General features: G+C 56.7%; 1 protein-coding gene across 3 annotated transcripts in view; it reads left to right on the forward strand.

Moving 5' to 3' along the window:
* The first annotated feature begins 6,422 nt into the window (after positions 1-6,422).
* NECTIN1 (nectin cell adhesion molecule 1) overlaps positions 6,423-15,505 on the forward strand; it is a 63,693-nt gene continuing 54,610 nt past the window's right edge. For 2 of the 3 annotated variants that reach the window (XM_064577341.1, XM_064577340.1), the window contains exon 1: positions 6,423-7,478. Coding sequence is in view for 2 of the 3 variants with exons in the window: in XM_064577340.1 (XP_064433410.1) it covers positions 7,400-7,478 (79 nt within the window). In the remaining variant the exon portion in view is untranslated. The remainder of the gene's footprint in view (positions 7,479-15,505) is intronic. The other variant, XM_045894835.3, reaches the window with a different exon arrangement.

The following is a 15,505-nucleotide window of genomic DNA, read 5'->3' on the forward strand; positions in this document are numbered from 1 at the left end:
CTACAGCTACCAAGGTGATGATAACAGTAATTAGGTGTTGTGGTTTCCCACTACCTGGGGTGAGGTTGGCCTGTCAGGTTAGGGAAAGGGATACCCATGCCAGTGGGTCCTCTCTGGGGCTGGCTAGGGCTTGGCCATACTTCCTCTAGGGGGTTCCTCCTCCTCTCCTCTCCCCTTGCCCTCGGCCTCCGTTGACACCAGACTGGGGACCAGGGTCATAGGAAAGTGTGACCCCCCCCATTTGGCATACCACTCTAATATACGTTCAAGTTTCTCTTCTCCTATCAGATTTCTGGGTATTGGGGGGATCTTGGGTACTTCTTAATAGGGTTCCCCCTCACATCAAAGTGAGCTCTATTAGCCAACTACTAAATGACATAGAGGGGCCTGGAATATGGCCGGGAGGGGAAGTCATTATTGTATTGACTTTGGGTCCTGTCCAAACCCAACAGCTGCCTCTCTGAAAGAGCCCATGGAAGCTGAGGGAGGGCTCTGGGACAGTTTCCTGGGGACGGCACCTTCCTCAGGGCTGATCTCTGTGTGGTCACACGGCCCCCAGCCGTGGAGTAGGTGACAAAGGTGAGTCCCCGTGCCTGTCCTTTGAGTGGGCAGTCGTTCCTGCAGTCATCAAGCCTCGGAGACAGGAGGGAATGTGGGATTCCTGTGGGCCACTCTTCACACCAGGGCAAGAATCCCACAGCCAGCAACGCCCATTTGTGGCCCCGGGGCCTCAGTCTGAAAGGAGACAGGGATTTCATTCCATTGCGGATTCCCTCAACAGTCTTCCCAGACTCAACCAAAACCGGCTTCCCCCACTCAGATGTCCACTGATGCTGATTCTCCTCGAGGAAGGCACACAGACTAGGCTTGCTCCTTTTCCCTTCGGGTTTTGGAAGATTGCTAATCCTACCTCCCTTCCACTTCCTTTGGTCTCTCCTCTACGAGGTCTGAAACCACCTCTCTCATCGCTGTGCAGGTAACTTCAGCTCCTACCTCATGCAAGGACCTGATCATTAACTTCCCTGATTTCCACCCCAAAATTTCCCTCTTCACTGCTCTCCTCACATTGCCTCCAGGCCTAGAGAAAGGTAAGACCTTTCTTTTCCAAGGCTGACCTCCACCCCAGGCCCACCACCCATGCCTCCTCCCGGAGGGCACCCTCTTTTACAGCTCACACTTGCTTCTCCAGATTGCACTGTTCACTAGCCGCTTTCCCTCTGCCTGCAAGATGCTCAGTAGCTTTGGATTTCCCAGCAAAAAGTGGGGAAAAAAACCCCTTGGTCTCTGTCATGCTAAGCCTCTCCAAGCTTCTGAGCCATGTTATTCATTCTGTCCACCACCAAACTTCTCCAGAGCAGGGTGGACACCTGCTGCCTCTGCTGGTCCACCTTCCATTTGCTTCTGCCACTCTGATCCGGGTTCTGCCCTGACTTTACCACCAACACCACTCTCACAGGTCACTGGTGTTTCTGCCACCATTTCCAAAAACCCCCTTTTTTTAAATTAATTTATTTATTTGACAGAAAGAGAGAGAACAAGCAGGGGGAGGGACGGGGGAGAAGCAGACTCCCTGCTGAGTAGGGAGCCCAACACCGGGCTCCATCCCAAGACCCTGGGGTCATGACCTGAGCCCCCTAGGCACCCCCAATGACCCCCTTCTGATCCCCACCCGCTTTCTGCAGCATCAGACTCTATTGGCAACCTTCTCCTGCAAGAAATTCTCTTCTCACTTGGCTCCCACAACAACCCTATCTCCGCACTCCCCCCCCTCCCTCACTGACTAGTCCTCTGTCCGTCCTACCCGCGATATTGCCAGATTCATCTCTGGAAAGCACAGCTCCAGCAGCCCCCAATAAGTGCTTCTCTGTTCAGAGACCTTCCATGGCTCACTGCAGCCTGCAGAAAAAATAAATCACGGAATTCTGAAATAATGCAACTACAGTCGACCCTTGAAAATCATGTTTGAACTACACAGGTCCACTTACACATGGATTTTTTTCAATAAATACAGTCCAGGGCTGTAAATGTAGCTCTTCTTCTTTATGATTTTCTTAATAACATTTTCTCTTCTCTACTTGATCATAAGAATCCAGCATATGATACATAGAACTTACAAAATGTGTTAACCGACCACTACCTTATCCATAAGGCTTCTGGTCAACAGTAGGCTATCAGTAGTTAAATTTGGGGGGAATCAAAAGTCATATGCAGATTTTCAACCATGCGGGAAGTTGGTGCCCCTAACCTCCAATCAAGGGTCAACTATACATGCAGTATAGAATATATAAGGCAATGATGTGCCGGGGGAGGGGATCAAACTTTTTAAGCAGCAGAATCCATTAAAAAGAACCTTCCTCAAAAGCCGAAAGTTGAAAGAGCATGAAAACAAGGTGCTCTTAAACATGGCTCCTAATTGAGGCAGGGAGTGGAGAACCCAGGAAATTGCTAGGGCTTTTGAAACACAATTGGAAAGTCGCTGAACAGATTAAACTCCTCGGTCTGAGATGAGATGACTGAAGCCCAGAGAGGAGAAGTGATTTGTAGAAAGTGGCACAGGATTGTGAGTTAGTCAATCCACACATTTTCACTGAGTACCCACCAAGTGTCAGGCACATCGAGGTGCTAGGGATAGAGCAGACAAGACCACATGGTCTGCCCTGGAGAGGCTGAGAGCCCGGGAAGGAAAGAATCAAGTATTATAAGCAATTACAGAAGGGTTACAGCATGAAAGGTAGCTGTGAGAGCATATAGGTGGGGACTTGCCTGGTCTAAAGGGCAGAAGGGGCCGCTCTGGAGAAGCGACACAGGTAAACTGAGCCCTCAAAAATAAGTGGCTGGCCAAAAGGAAGAGGAAGAGCATCAGTGCAGATGGAACAGCATGGGCAAAAGCCAAGGATGCAAGTTTGATGGCCTCACAGAACCTCAGGAAAGCCCGTGGCTCCTACTCTATGCCCTGGCACTGGATAAGACGAGGCCCCACAGACCTCGAGGAGAACTGGACACAGGCCTCACAGGCTGGCAGGCCAAGGAAGTGTTCTCGGGCACAGGGACCTGCTCATTTGCAATAGAACACAATCCACTGCTAAATGCAATGTGATGTTGTGGATCGGATCCCTGCACATAGAGCAGAGATCAGTAGAAAAATGAGAAATCCAATAAATTCTGTAGTTCAATGCATAGTAGTATACCAATGCTAATTTCCTAGTTTAGACAAATATACTGTGGACATAGAAGACATTGACATCACAAGAAGCTGGGTGAAGGACACATGGAAACTTGGTTCTGTCTTTGCCACTCTTTGGTAAATCCAAAATTACTTCAAAATGAAGGTTTTAAAGATTCATATATCCCCCTGGCACCATGACAGAGAAGAGCAAAATTGGATGTGGGGAGAAGAGATTACAGTTATAACGATGACTAACACTTAAACAGTTCTGTATATACACCAGGCACTCTCCCAAGTGCTTCATGTTGTTCTCATTGAATCCTCACAACCCCATGAAGTAGGGGCTACACTTCCCTTCATTTTACAGATGAGGAACCTGAGCACAGAGAGGTTAAGTGACTTGCCCAAGGACACACAGCTACTGGGTGGCGGAGGGGGGTTTAAGGATTCAAATCCTGGCAGTCTAGCTCCAGAGTCCCAAGTGCTTGACCATTAACGTTTTACTCCCTCCCCTCAGTGTGTACTGGCTCCATGGCCAGGAGGGGATTGCAAGGATCGGGTAGAAATTATGAGCATGTGGATAGCGTGCCAACAGTAGAAATGGAGCAGTCACCAGACTTACTATTGGAAGCAGAATGAACCACGTTTGCTTTTGGATTAGAATAAGGTGGTTGAAGAAGAAGAAGCAACAATGACTCCCAGGCTTTCAGCTTAAGAGGAGGGACCAGAGCCTAGTCTCCTGACACTTGGTCCTGTGCTTCCTCCTGCCAGTGAAGGAAATCTTTGAGACCTTTTGCATTCCGGCTGCACTTTCCTGCCCCTTTCTCTTACACATCCCCAGAATGCGAGGAAAAAAAAAAAAAAACCTGCACTGCACACTGTTCCCACGCAGGCCCCCCAACCTCTCCCACCTTCATGTTCTTGTACAAGCTGTTCCCTCCACCAAAATTCTCTCCTTGGTCTATCTGACGCACCCTTCAGGGCCTCAGGCAAATGACACCTCTTCCAGAAGCCTTCTCTGCCCTCCACAATGAGAAGCACTCACTCCTTCCTCCAGGTGGCCGCGTTTTGGGGCTTCTTTGGCAGTGACCAACTTTCATGCTATAATATAGTTATTTGAGTAAGAAGGTCTCGGTTGTTCAGTTTTGTACCCTCAGCACCTAGCATAGTATATACTCAAAAAGACATCTATTTACTCTCTGCGTAAACAAGCTCTATCTTATTTTCCTTTGTGTCCTCCCTGGCTCTCTTTTCTGTCTGCTGTAACCCACCACACACACACACACATACACACACACACACGGCTGGCACCTATGTTGCCGCTTTGCATTTTGGGGGCTTGTTTAAAAGCGATGAATGACCATACTCTCTCATTTATTTGCCTTCATCTTCTCCATCCAACCTATCCCCAGGCAGCCATGCCTACCCCCAGACACGTCCTCTCCGGAAGCTCATTTAAGAGCAGATCAGAGAAGCCTCACCCAAGGATGAAGAGGTAGGAGAACATGAGCAGGGAAGTAGTGGGTACTGGTGCATCCGGATTTGCCCCCTCAGACCCGTCCATTCAGCTCCTACAATGCACCAGGAAGAGTCTCAGACACAGCAATGAACCAACTTGGCCGTGGCCCTTACAAGTACCCAGGGACCAGAGGGGAGGTGCCTGGCCGCTGGACTGGGCTGCCACAAGTCAAATTTGATAAGACATTCCCCAGCATAAAACCCTCCTGGGGGGTCCCAGGCATTCACAGATCCACAGGCCTCTCCTTTTCCCAAGGCTCAGGCTAGAACCAGTGTGTGTGTGTGTGTCCTACTCACCCAGCTGTTGCTGGTCTTTGTGCCTTTCCTTCTACGGACCTCCCCCCATCTGAAATCCAGTCTCCTGAATGCCTCCCCACTCCAGCACACATCTGTCTGTTAGATGACTCACCCGGCTCCTTCTGTGTCCCTTCTCCCCAGAAGTCTTCCCTGATCCCCATCCCACCCCAGGCTGCACAGGGCACTTTCTCCAAAACCCACCAAATCCTGGGTGCTCACCTCTGGACCCACTACACACAGGAAATACTTATTTATAACACGTTTCTTTATCTGTCTTCTCTCTTTGCCCCCCAAACTAGACTCTGTGCCTTTAGGGGAATGAGGGTGTCTCGACATCCCCAAGCCTGGCACGGTGCTTGGTACAAAGAAAGCTCGATCCTATTTGTTAAATGTAAAAGACGTGCACATGAGTGCACAAACATCCATGTGAGTGCCAAATTAGACCACTTCAGCAGGAAAAGGAGTGACGCTCCAGGGCCAGATCCCCAATTGTGAGAAAGTGGTGCCACCCAGGAACTGGAACTTATATATTATCAGATATAAATTGCCTTCATCCTCTCCATCCAACCCCTCTGCTCCTGCCAGCTGGACAAACGGCAGCAATGGGCAAAGGGCACATTATCTGGTCAGGCATCTGGGGAGAACTTGTTCCTCCCTAGTGGGAAACTGTCTGTCTGTCTGCCTCCTCCCAGGGTGGAGGATGAGGGTAGGAGATCCAGAGGGAAGGCGCAGAGGGCAGGCTTCGCGCTGCCAAGGTCCCCGAAGGGCCCAGCCGCCTTGGCAGGAAGCCAGCCACACCCGGATGTGGTGGGTGGTGAACGGGATGCGCTGGAGAGTCCCTGGCCGGCCTCGGACACTGACTAGATGGGTCACTTTCGCGGGATTCCTGCAAATCGCCCAAAACCAAGGTTCTGGCAAAGGGAGCAGAGCTCGGTTTCCCGCTGGTTTCAGGAGGGGAGGGGGCTTCAGTTTCGGGAAAGGAAACCCTGCAAAGGGAGCGGAGATTAGAAAAGACCAGAAACCTCAGTGGCACCATCTCACCCACGGTTGCCCACCACCGACTTCTCTGGCAGCTTCCCGTCGGTCCCCGCATAGCTGCCTCTCCATTCAGCGTTCAAGTGATGCAGAGGAGAGGGGAGCTCTGGCTGTGGGGTTCCAGTCCAAGTCGGCCACTTTCTGCCCTTGTGCCCCTGAGCGAGTGGCATTCCCTTCCTCTGGGCCTTTGTTTCCGCATCTGTAAAATGGGGCCAAGGTTGGAGTAGAAGGCCTGTAGATTCTCTTTCAGCTGGACTTTGCCAGATCCAGTAGTCTCCATACTGCACGCTCCCTCCTCCACGGCCTACTCCCCCCCTCCCCGCCCGCCCCATCTTAACTCCACCCCCACCGAGCAGCTTCTCCCCCCCCCCCCCGCCCCACGCCGGCCGCTAGGGGTCACTGCGTCTCTTTGTCAGCGAGGAGGAGGGCGGCTAGCCGTCCGGCCCTCCCGGGGCGGGAAGGCGACCGAAGGGGCACCTCCCGAGCCAGTGGGCCTCGGCGGACCCCGCTGCCCTCGCCGGGGACCCGCCTCCGCCGGGGGCCGGAAGGTGCGCGCGGCCGGGCCGGGGCCGGGGCCGGGCGGGCGCGGGCCGCGCGTCGTGAGCCAGGAGGGGGTTAACGCTAACCCCTCCCCCTCGGTGTGACATCACGGCGAGAGCGGCTGAGAGGCTGGAGCTCGGCGAGTGAGAGAAAGAGCGAGAGCGGCGAGCGCGGCGCGGCTCGGCGCCCGGGCAGCTCCACATTGTTGCGGATCGCCGGGACCCGGCAGCGCGAGCAGCAGCGGCGGCGCGGGGTGGCGGGGAGGACGCGCGGCGCACCCGGCTCGCCCTCCGCGCGCGGAGCCGCACCGCCCGAGCCGCCGAGCCGCGCGCCCGCCCGCCGCCTGGGCCCCGAGCCCACCGCGCCTCCCGCCCGCCGCCTGCGCTCGTCCCGCCGCCCTCGGAGGACGGCCGGCCATGGACGCCTGCAAGTTGGAGCCGAGCGGGAGGGTGTGAGCGCGCCGGGGGCCGGGAGCCCGCGCCGCGCAGCCGGGCAGCCGGGCGCGCCGGGGGTGGGTCCCTCTCCCCAGCCCGGCTCTGCGTGGAAGAAGAGGGCGGGGACCGGCGCGGGGAGGAGAGCGGAGGAGGAGAAGGGGGCATGACTCGTGCAACTTGCGGCGGGCATCCACCGAGCCTCTGAGCCGCCGGCGGCCCGGGGCCGGGATTGCGGCCGCGCCGATCGCACCCAGCCCACCCCGCCCCGGCCGACGGCTACGGCTGCGGCTGACCTGGATCCTCGGAGCGCCCGCCGGCCGGCAGCGATCGACCTTCGTCTTCCGGGCTGGTCTCTGGAGCGCGGGGAGCGCTCTCCTCGCGGCCCCTCTCGCCGGACCCCCGGACCCCGATGGCTCGGATGGGGCTTGCGGGCGCCGCTGGACGCTGGTGGGGACTCGCTCTCGGCTTGACCGCATTCTTCCTCCCAGGTAAGCGCGTTCCGCCTCTGCCTTTTTTACGCTCCCCCCCCCCCCCCCATCCAATGCCTTCCCGGGGCTGGGAGCTGGATGGCGGGCACGTCTGGGTTATAGGCAGCGAAAGGAGCCAGAAAAGTTGGGTCACGGCTTAGGTAAGGGGGGGTGCGGGTGGCACGGCGGAGAGAGAGGATGAGAAGCCCAACAGCCTGCCCTGCAGGGAAGCGGTCGGATGCACGTCTCTGTGTAGCAAGAAAGCACTTTCTTCCGCTCAGTTTTCACAAAAATAATAATATGTAATAGCGTTCTATTTATTTAATAACCAGCTCTCAGCTCGGGAAGCAGTTTGGAAACACTGTATGTTACATAAATGCAAAATAATCACCGTAATCTCCGTCTCAGGGTATGAGACAACAGCCCCAGGGGGAGGGCGTCAGTCTCTCGGAGGCGGTGGGCTGTGGGTCTGGAGGATGGCAGGGGGGCTTCGTCTCTGTCCCCGGCCCCTTTGCCAGACGGCTCCGCGCGCTCGCGCCTCCTCCCGCCCCACGCAGCCCCACGCGGGCGCCGAGAGCCGGCTCCTGCGTCAGAGACAGCTTCTCGCTCACCTGCGGTTCCTCTCCCGGTGGGTGAGGCCCGGGCCACGCGGGCTCGCAACCTCCCGGCCTTGCGCGGGCTGCACTTCACCTCGGAACTCCACTCCCAGTTTGCCGCCTCCCCCCCCCCCCCGCCCAGGAAGCGCCGCGGGCTTGGTGCCAGCCAGGTGGCTGCATGACCCACTTTCCCGAGGATGCCCCCTCGTGTCCTTCCTCCAGGTGCCGGCGGCCGAGGGGTTAACCCGACGCCCGACCCTGGGGTGGCCCGCGGTGGCCCATCTGACGGGTGCGGTGGGGGCGGAGGCTGGGACCGACCGGCGGCGGCGGCGTATTGTGCTGGGGAATGAACTGGAAAATGCGTTTAGGAGGCAAATCCGACCGAGTCCCCTCGCCTGGATTTAACCCTTTGTGTCCCTGGGGAAGCTACCCAGCTCCCACGGTGGCTGGTGACACCAGCGGAGGTTGGGGTGGGGGTGGGGTTCCTCCAGCCCTCTGGGAAGAAACCTGAGACGATCTCCCGCTCCCGCCTGGGCTAGATGGGGTTTTGGCGGGGGAGGGAGGGGGCTTGGCTGGAGCACGTGCTCTGGCCTTAGGGTGGCAGAATAAGGGGTCAGAGTACAGAGAGACCAGCTCCCGCTGGGGCGAGAATACCGGATCGCTGGCAGCGGCCCGTTGGAGATGCCCGTGATGCCACAGACCCGTAGGCTGGTGTGTTACCCAGGGGCCAGCCCGCCTGCTGAGTTGCGGGGCTGGGGTGCACCCCTGGAAGGCAGGAACCTGGCCTCATTCAATTCTGTACCCCTTCTGCCACCAGCCTACTGCCAGGGCTCCACAGATCTCGCTGAGTGGCCGATGGCATCGAAAGCACTTTGTAGAAGCCAGCACAACAGTGCCCCCGCCCCTACAGCCTGTGGGGTGCTGCCCTGCTAGGTGTGGGGGGGAGGGGGCACTGCCCATTTCCAGGGGCCTGACTAGTCCCGTCCCTGGCAGGGTGGTCATGGGGAGTGAGAGGTCTTCCTCTCACACCGGACCTCCTGGGAATCCAGCTGGAGCTCAGGCCCTACCTAGGACTCCTCTGACCACTGGGGGTTTGGGCATCTGGGAACCCTTAACTGCACAGTGTCCACACCAGGATTCTAGGGAAAGGAGAGCTTTGGGGGAGCTCTAGTTGGTCTGGCACACCAGGGGTTAACCTAATTCTGGTTGGACAAAGAGTGGGAAGGTTTGGGGGAAAAGAATGAACTCACCCCCATCCTCCCCTCCTTTTGTTGTTCTCTTTCCCCCAGCTTTGTGATACACAGTGGTTAATTCCTTCTTGGGGGGGGTGCCTGCTGGAAGCCTGCCCCCTCAGGGAGTGGGGCCAGGGAGATGGCACTCCCACCTGACTCAAGTGTAGACACTACCCCCCACCAGAAATCCAGATTGAGGGGTAGGATGCAGACCTAGAACCCCAGCTCAGACAGGCACTTCATAAGCACTCCTCAATTGGCTGTCATTGTCATGGCTGGCTGGCATCAGGGGCAGCCAGAATTCCCCGATCGGCCAAGCTCCTGTACCCTGAGCTGGTGCCCCTGGTCCCCTGCAAAGGGAGGCAGGGGGTGTGGTGGTGCCCATCTGACACTTGGATGGAGGCTGGTAGGCTCAGAAGTTGCCTGCCCACACCCCACTTTCTACCCCACCCCACTCCCCACCCCCCCTACCACCCCCCCCACCCCCCCCCCACCCCCCCCCCCCCCCCCCCCCGCCAGCTCCCTCCTGAGTGCTCACTGCCGCTCCTCTCTGGGGACTTGCCAGCCTGATGCTCTTTTCTGGGTTCTCCTGGGCTGTGTCAGGGAGCACCGACACAGGACCTCTCTGGGGGAAAGCAGGTGGGGGCAGCCCCCAGTGTGTATGATGACCCCCTGACTAAAAAACCAAAACAAAAACAAAAAAAACCCCACAACATTCCCAATCTGGCTATTGACGTGTAAACACAGAAGTATGTTTTTACAACACAGACTTTACCAGGCTGGGTGGGGAAGCCCCACGAGCTTCTGAGATAACAGTTCCTACAGGTCAGCTCCGAGGAGAGGGCCAGTAGGGCCTGGGGACTGCACCCTAAAGAGGGTGCAAGCAAGGAGCCCTGGGGGGAGGCAGAGAACCTACCTTTGAAGCAGGTGCGGAGAGCTGGTGTCCCACCTACACCACACCCTCCCTAATTGGCTTCCCCAAACCTTTTGTCTGGAGAGAGCACACACACCCCAGGTGTCATGCGCACCCTCGGAAGACCTGTCGGGCCACCGCACAGCCCTTCTCTGCAGTCTGCACAGAGCTCCCAGAAGGTGGTTTCCTTCGAAACTCAGAGTGTCAGAGCAGCTGGGCCCTTTCCCTCTCTCCCCATTTCTCACAGACAGCGATGTGCTCAGGCTTGCTGGGCAGGACATTATGGCAAAACCAATTCTGCTGGCCTGGGGATTACAGCGTGTGTGAACAGCAGTCTCAGTGCCCGTTTTGGAGGCTGTGCTATGGAGAGTGTCTTGGAATCAGATTCAGGGCCTAATAGCCAAAGCTGGAGGGGAGGAGAAGATATTGCAGAGCCTGGGCCCAGCAGCCCTGGCAGAGCAGCTGAGAAGACATCTCTGAGCCTGAATATCTGTGGCTCGGGGGCAGGGGGGCCCCTTGTGGTCCCACGCTGGCTGAAAGCATGGTATTAGTTCCCTCCTCGGCCACCCAGCTTTGCACAATGAATCCACCTCGGTGGCCACTTCCTGACCCAGGACCCAGTTGAATGCTGCCAGGATGGTGGCACCAGCCATTAGGATCCTAGTGCTGACGGCTGAGCCAGTGGGCTGGCGCGAGGGGCTGGGGGTTTGGGCAGAGGGTCTGCCCCAGCCGCCATTGTTTAGCACTGACTAATGTTCATTGTTCGGCACAAACGGAAAACACCCAAGGGAGGTGTGAATATACCTTGGATTTTCCTGATCTGATCTTTCCTGGTTAACCTGGTAACTTGAGTGGCTCCTACCTGGGGGAGAGACAGAGAGGGGGCCTGTGTATTCATCTGTTTTACTGTTGTTGTGTTGTCCGTTTGGTTGTTTTTTGTTTTTTTTTTTTAACTTTGCATGTTGGCCAGGGTGCCAGGCTGGGATGGACACTAGCTAGCTATGGGACTTAGGCTGGAACCGTTCTGACAGTCTGCATCTTGTCTCGCCGTCAGTGTTGAGTCGGTACACGCACACACGCATGTGCAAGCTTTGTGTGCTTGTGTTGGTTATCTACAATGCCTTGTGCCCCTGCAGAGCCATGGGCACGAGGGCAGGGAGGTGTTGTTCACTGGTATATGTGGGTCACCACAGGACTGGGGCCATCAATAGATAGCAGGTGGATATTCATATGCAACTGATTTCTTAAGTCTTTCCAACTAGGATTTTGTGAGTAGCTCTGAGCCTTGATAATGCCTGTATTGATGTCAGAGTGTCTGGGAGTCGGTTTTGGGAAGAGACCTAGGATTTGCCCTCAGACAGCTCCTTCCAAGATGCGCTGTCGGGTCCTTTGGGGGGTGGGCAGCCTCTATACCGGTTGCTATTCCTGTTCTGTCCTTGGCTTTAGATTGGACCTCCGCATGCTCACAGGGAGGTGCTCAGCTGGAGAGACTTTACTCTCTTCTCTCACGGGCAAACAGCGTCTGGAACCTGCTGCTCGCTGGGGCCTGGCTTGTCCCACAGCTTCTCGAGATCCCTGCAAGGCTGGGAGGGGCCCTGGGAGATAGGTTTTCAGCTACTGATTTGGCATCTTTGCTTCCTGTATGAATACTTGGGGAGCAAGGGGATCATCTGTGGGGGGGAAAGGTGGCATACTCTGAGCATTTAAAAAGGGGCATGAGTGTGGGTTTTGGTCCTCCATAAATAGCCCTGCAGAACCATACGTGTGCCCAGGTCGGCAACATACATGTGCCTGGAGACACCTGGCTTGTGCAGCAGAACTCGGGAGCCCCCTTGGTGGAAGGGGAAGAGGGCTCATCCTGGGAGCCCAGACCCTGTGCCCCAGGCTGGCGGGCAGGTGCTTCTCCCCTGTGATGCCCGCCCCTCTCCATAGAGACCAGGTCTGCGGAGCCAACAGCAGATGTGCTGGCTGGGGCAGGAGGTAACTTAAGATCTGAGCAGGGATCACCTTCTGGAGGGAATGCCCTGAGTTGGAGATAACACCCTTTAGTCCAGTTAACCCTTGAAGCTCTGGATTCTATGTGCTGATTTGGGAGATGGGGAAAGAGAAAAGATAGATGGAAAGAAGACGCATCAAGCCTAACATCTGAACCCTGACCCATTCCACAAGGAGAGGTGAACTTGGTACAACAGGAGAGACCCAATAAGGACACAAAGAAAGTCTTCCTGACGGCAGGCTGTAGGCTCTTTAGGGCAATGGATAATCCCAAGGTTTATCCTTGGATGGGGAAGGGGGGCAGTGGTATGTATTCTCAGGAGCTCATGGGATCTGTGCCTCTCTAGGGCATGGCCCTAGGGCAGGGCAGCAGCAGTGATCCCAGGCCCTACTCAAGAGAGAATGGCATATGGCTTGCTTCCTCTCCCTGCAGCCTGGGGAGCACCCCATCTTGGCCGCCCAGCAAAGTGCAGCCAGGTCGACTGGGTTTGAATCCCAGCTCGACGAATTACTAGCTGAGTAGACTTGGTTAAGTTTACTTCATAGGCCTCAGTTTTCCCCATCTGTACAATGGGTTTCTGTGAGTACAGCTTTCAAAGGGGGTTGTAAAGATTAGACTGACAGTAAGGTATGAAAAGTGTTGAGCGCATGGCAGGCATGTGATAAATGGGCAGCGAAGCGGCAGCTGTTTCCGTGCTCCGTGCCTTTCCTCTGAGTGGTCCTGGCCCCCTCTGCATCTGCCAGCGGGGCAGTGCCACCTCTGTACTCCCCTGAGGAAGAGCCACTCAGCTGCCTGCCCAGTGCTGACCTCACCACCCTAGTCACCAGCCAGGAGCTGCTCAGGGAGCCCCCTCCCCCCACCTGGACACAGTGGTGGAGGCTGCAGCAGCCCTGGGGGCTCAGGGGGCCTGGTGGGCCCCAGGCACCTGCATGAGCCCGATCCTGGTGGTCGCGGACTCGCACACGCAGCAGGTGCTCTGTGGCCTTTGTTCTGTCACCAGGGGCTCTCCCAGGCACCCTCCTCACTCCCTGGCTACGGCACAGCGAGGCTCCGTTGCCCATCTGGAGCTCTGGCTGGGGTAGAAGCCCGTGCTGGCAGAGAGGGCCTAGGACTCAGCCCCTGCCCTCCTTCAAAATTCTGCATTTGGGGGAAGTGTGGGCCACTGGACCCTGTCTCCAGCAGTCCACTCATCTGGTAGGATGGTACAGCCAGATCGAGAATCCCTCCTGGCGTCACCCCCTTCTCGCTGGTAGAAAAGCCTCTTCCAGTTTCTCCTGTTGCGGATAGAATCCTTTTGCCACTAATAATAAAGATGTCTGTGGCCCTCTTGACAGCTCATGGTTCCAGCTGATCCTCCCAGTAACCCCATGTGAATGGTATTCCTGGTCCTTCCATTTTACAGATGAGGAAAGTGAGTCCGCTTAGTAATTTGCTGACCACCTCCAGCCAGTGTGGCCAAGTCAGGTGCTGGGTCCTCTGACTCCCAATCCAGTAGATGAGGGAACTGAAACAGGCTGAGATGGATGCATTACAGCAGAGGTTGAGCCGGGGCACGATAGAGTGAGTCCAGTGAGACGGTCATGCACTTCGCCAGCCACCACCACTCTCCCCCTGCAACAAGCCAGAGCTCCCTAGGGAAGTGAGGGATAAGTGAGGACATGGGTCGGAGGGTGGCCCAGCCGGAGCTTACCATGGAGCCCAGGTCAGCACCACAGTACAGGACACCCAGCAGCCGAATGGCTGGAGTCGGGGGGGAAGGCCGGGGAGGGAAGGGTGTCTTTCTAGAAGCTAGAGCATCACCCCCTGGAGATCTGGCCTGAGACGTGGGCAGGGCTCTGGGGTATGAGCTTGTGGAGTGGCCTGGGGCCGCAGAGAGGGGAAGGGGCTGAGATTTGGCAGGCAGAGCCGATTCCTTCTCCCAGGCCACTCCCCACCCGGCTCTGGTCTGCGCAGACCCCAGTTTCATTCCCACTTTATGAGGAGTCTCATTACCAAGCCACAGACAATAAAACCTGCCCGGCCACTCTGGCCCGGATCTCATTAGAGGACATTAGTTCCGCTGGCTGGTAGCTCCGCTGGGACACAGCTGCAGGCGTGGCCCAGGAAGCAAAACAGGCCAGTGGCCATGGGCACAAGAACATCCCATTGGGAGTTTGAGTTCGATCTGTGGGCTTAAGTGGAATGCCTCCTGGAATGTGTGTTCCCCAAGGCTGGAAACACTCCTTCCTGCCCCCTTGGGCCCCCCACTTCTATCCCCTGCCTGAAGGGGAGAAGGACATAGCTCCCCCGCAGGGCCGTTTCTAGGAGTCCGCTTTGTCTGGCAGGACCTGGCCGAGAAGCTCAGCAAACCACCATTCTGGGGAAGAGGGCCTTTGGGGGACAGGGCAGCAACCCACCCTTACCCCTAGGTCTGAGAGACACGTGCTAGCAGCAGAGAGGGAGTCTGGATTCCTCACAGCCACCTCAGCCTGAATCCTGGCCCATCTTTCTGCCCAGAAGCTGGGGTGGAGACCTGGGACCACACAGTAGAAATTTCTTTCCCCCCCTAAAGATGCACTGTGGCAGCTGACAGCCTTGGCAGGAGCTTGCTGGTCTCCCATCCCTCCCGGAGGTGGAGTAACTTGCTCACAGTCACTGTGTTGGAGCCGTGGGTCCCCTCTTGGGGTTCTCCCCACCAAAGACGGGATTACTTCTTGCTTTGCAGATTCTAGGCCCTGTTGACAGCCCCTCTCCTCTCTGTCTGCACCTTCCCCTCCTGCTTTATCTTGATCTCTCTTTCCCCTGCAGTCGTGCATACCTGCTGGTCACCAGCATACCACCAGGGCTCAGTCACCATGAAAACAAGACCAGAGCGAAGGGAAGCCTGCCCCGTCTCAGTGGCTCAGTCTTGTGGAGGAAAGTGAGCAGCAGGCCCAAAGAACTGGTTCTTAGCACACACGAGCTCACTTGTGTGCTCCCGTGGAGGGTCACACAGGCCAGCCCACGCTTTGGCACATGAGCTGGTGTGCCCGCCAAGTGAGTCAGCGAAGATAGGAGGGCCGGTCTGTTGGGGCAGACGCGAGTCAGCCTGACTCTGGAGGCAAGGGGAGTGGAGACCTATACGGGCTCTTGGAGCTCTCCAGCAAGGCCCTAGGCTTAGGGCCTTAGTCCTGGTGCCTTGCGGGCAATTGCTCTCAGCTGCCAGGACAGAGGAAGTTCCAGAAGGTGCCTCAGAGCCAAGCCAGCCTTGTAACCACTTGTGGGCCCCACCTCGGGAGGGGCTGCTTGCAACGCCCTTGCTCCCAGGACTCTGGCAGGGGCCCCTTACTGCT

This window comes from Mirounga angustirostris, unplaced genomic scaffold, assembly GCF_029215605.1.
Source record: "Mirounga angustirostris isolate CCGP_5_RB_7025 unplaced genomic scaffold, mMirAng1.0.hap1 SCAF_13, whole genome shotgun sequence".
Lineage (NCBI taxonomy): Eukaryota > Metazoa > Chordata > Mammalia > Carnivora > Phocidae > Mirounga > Mirounga angustirostris.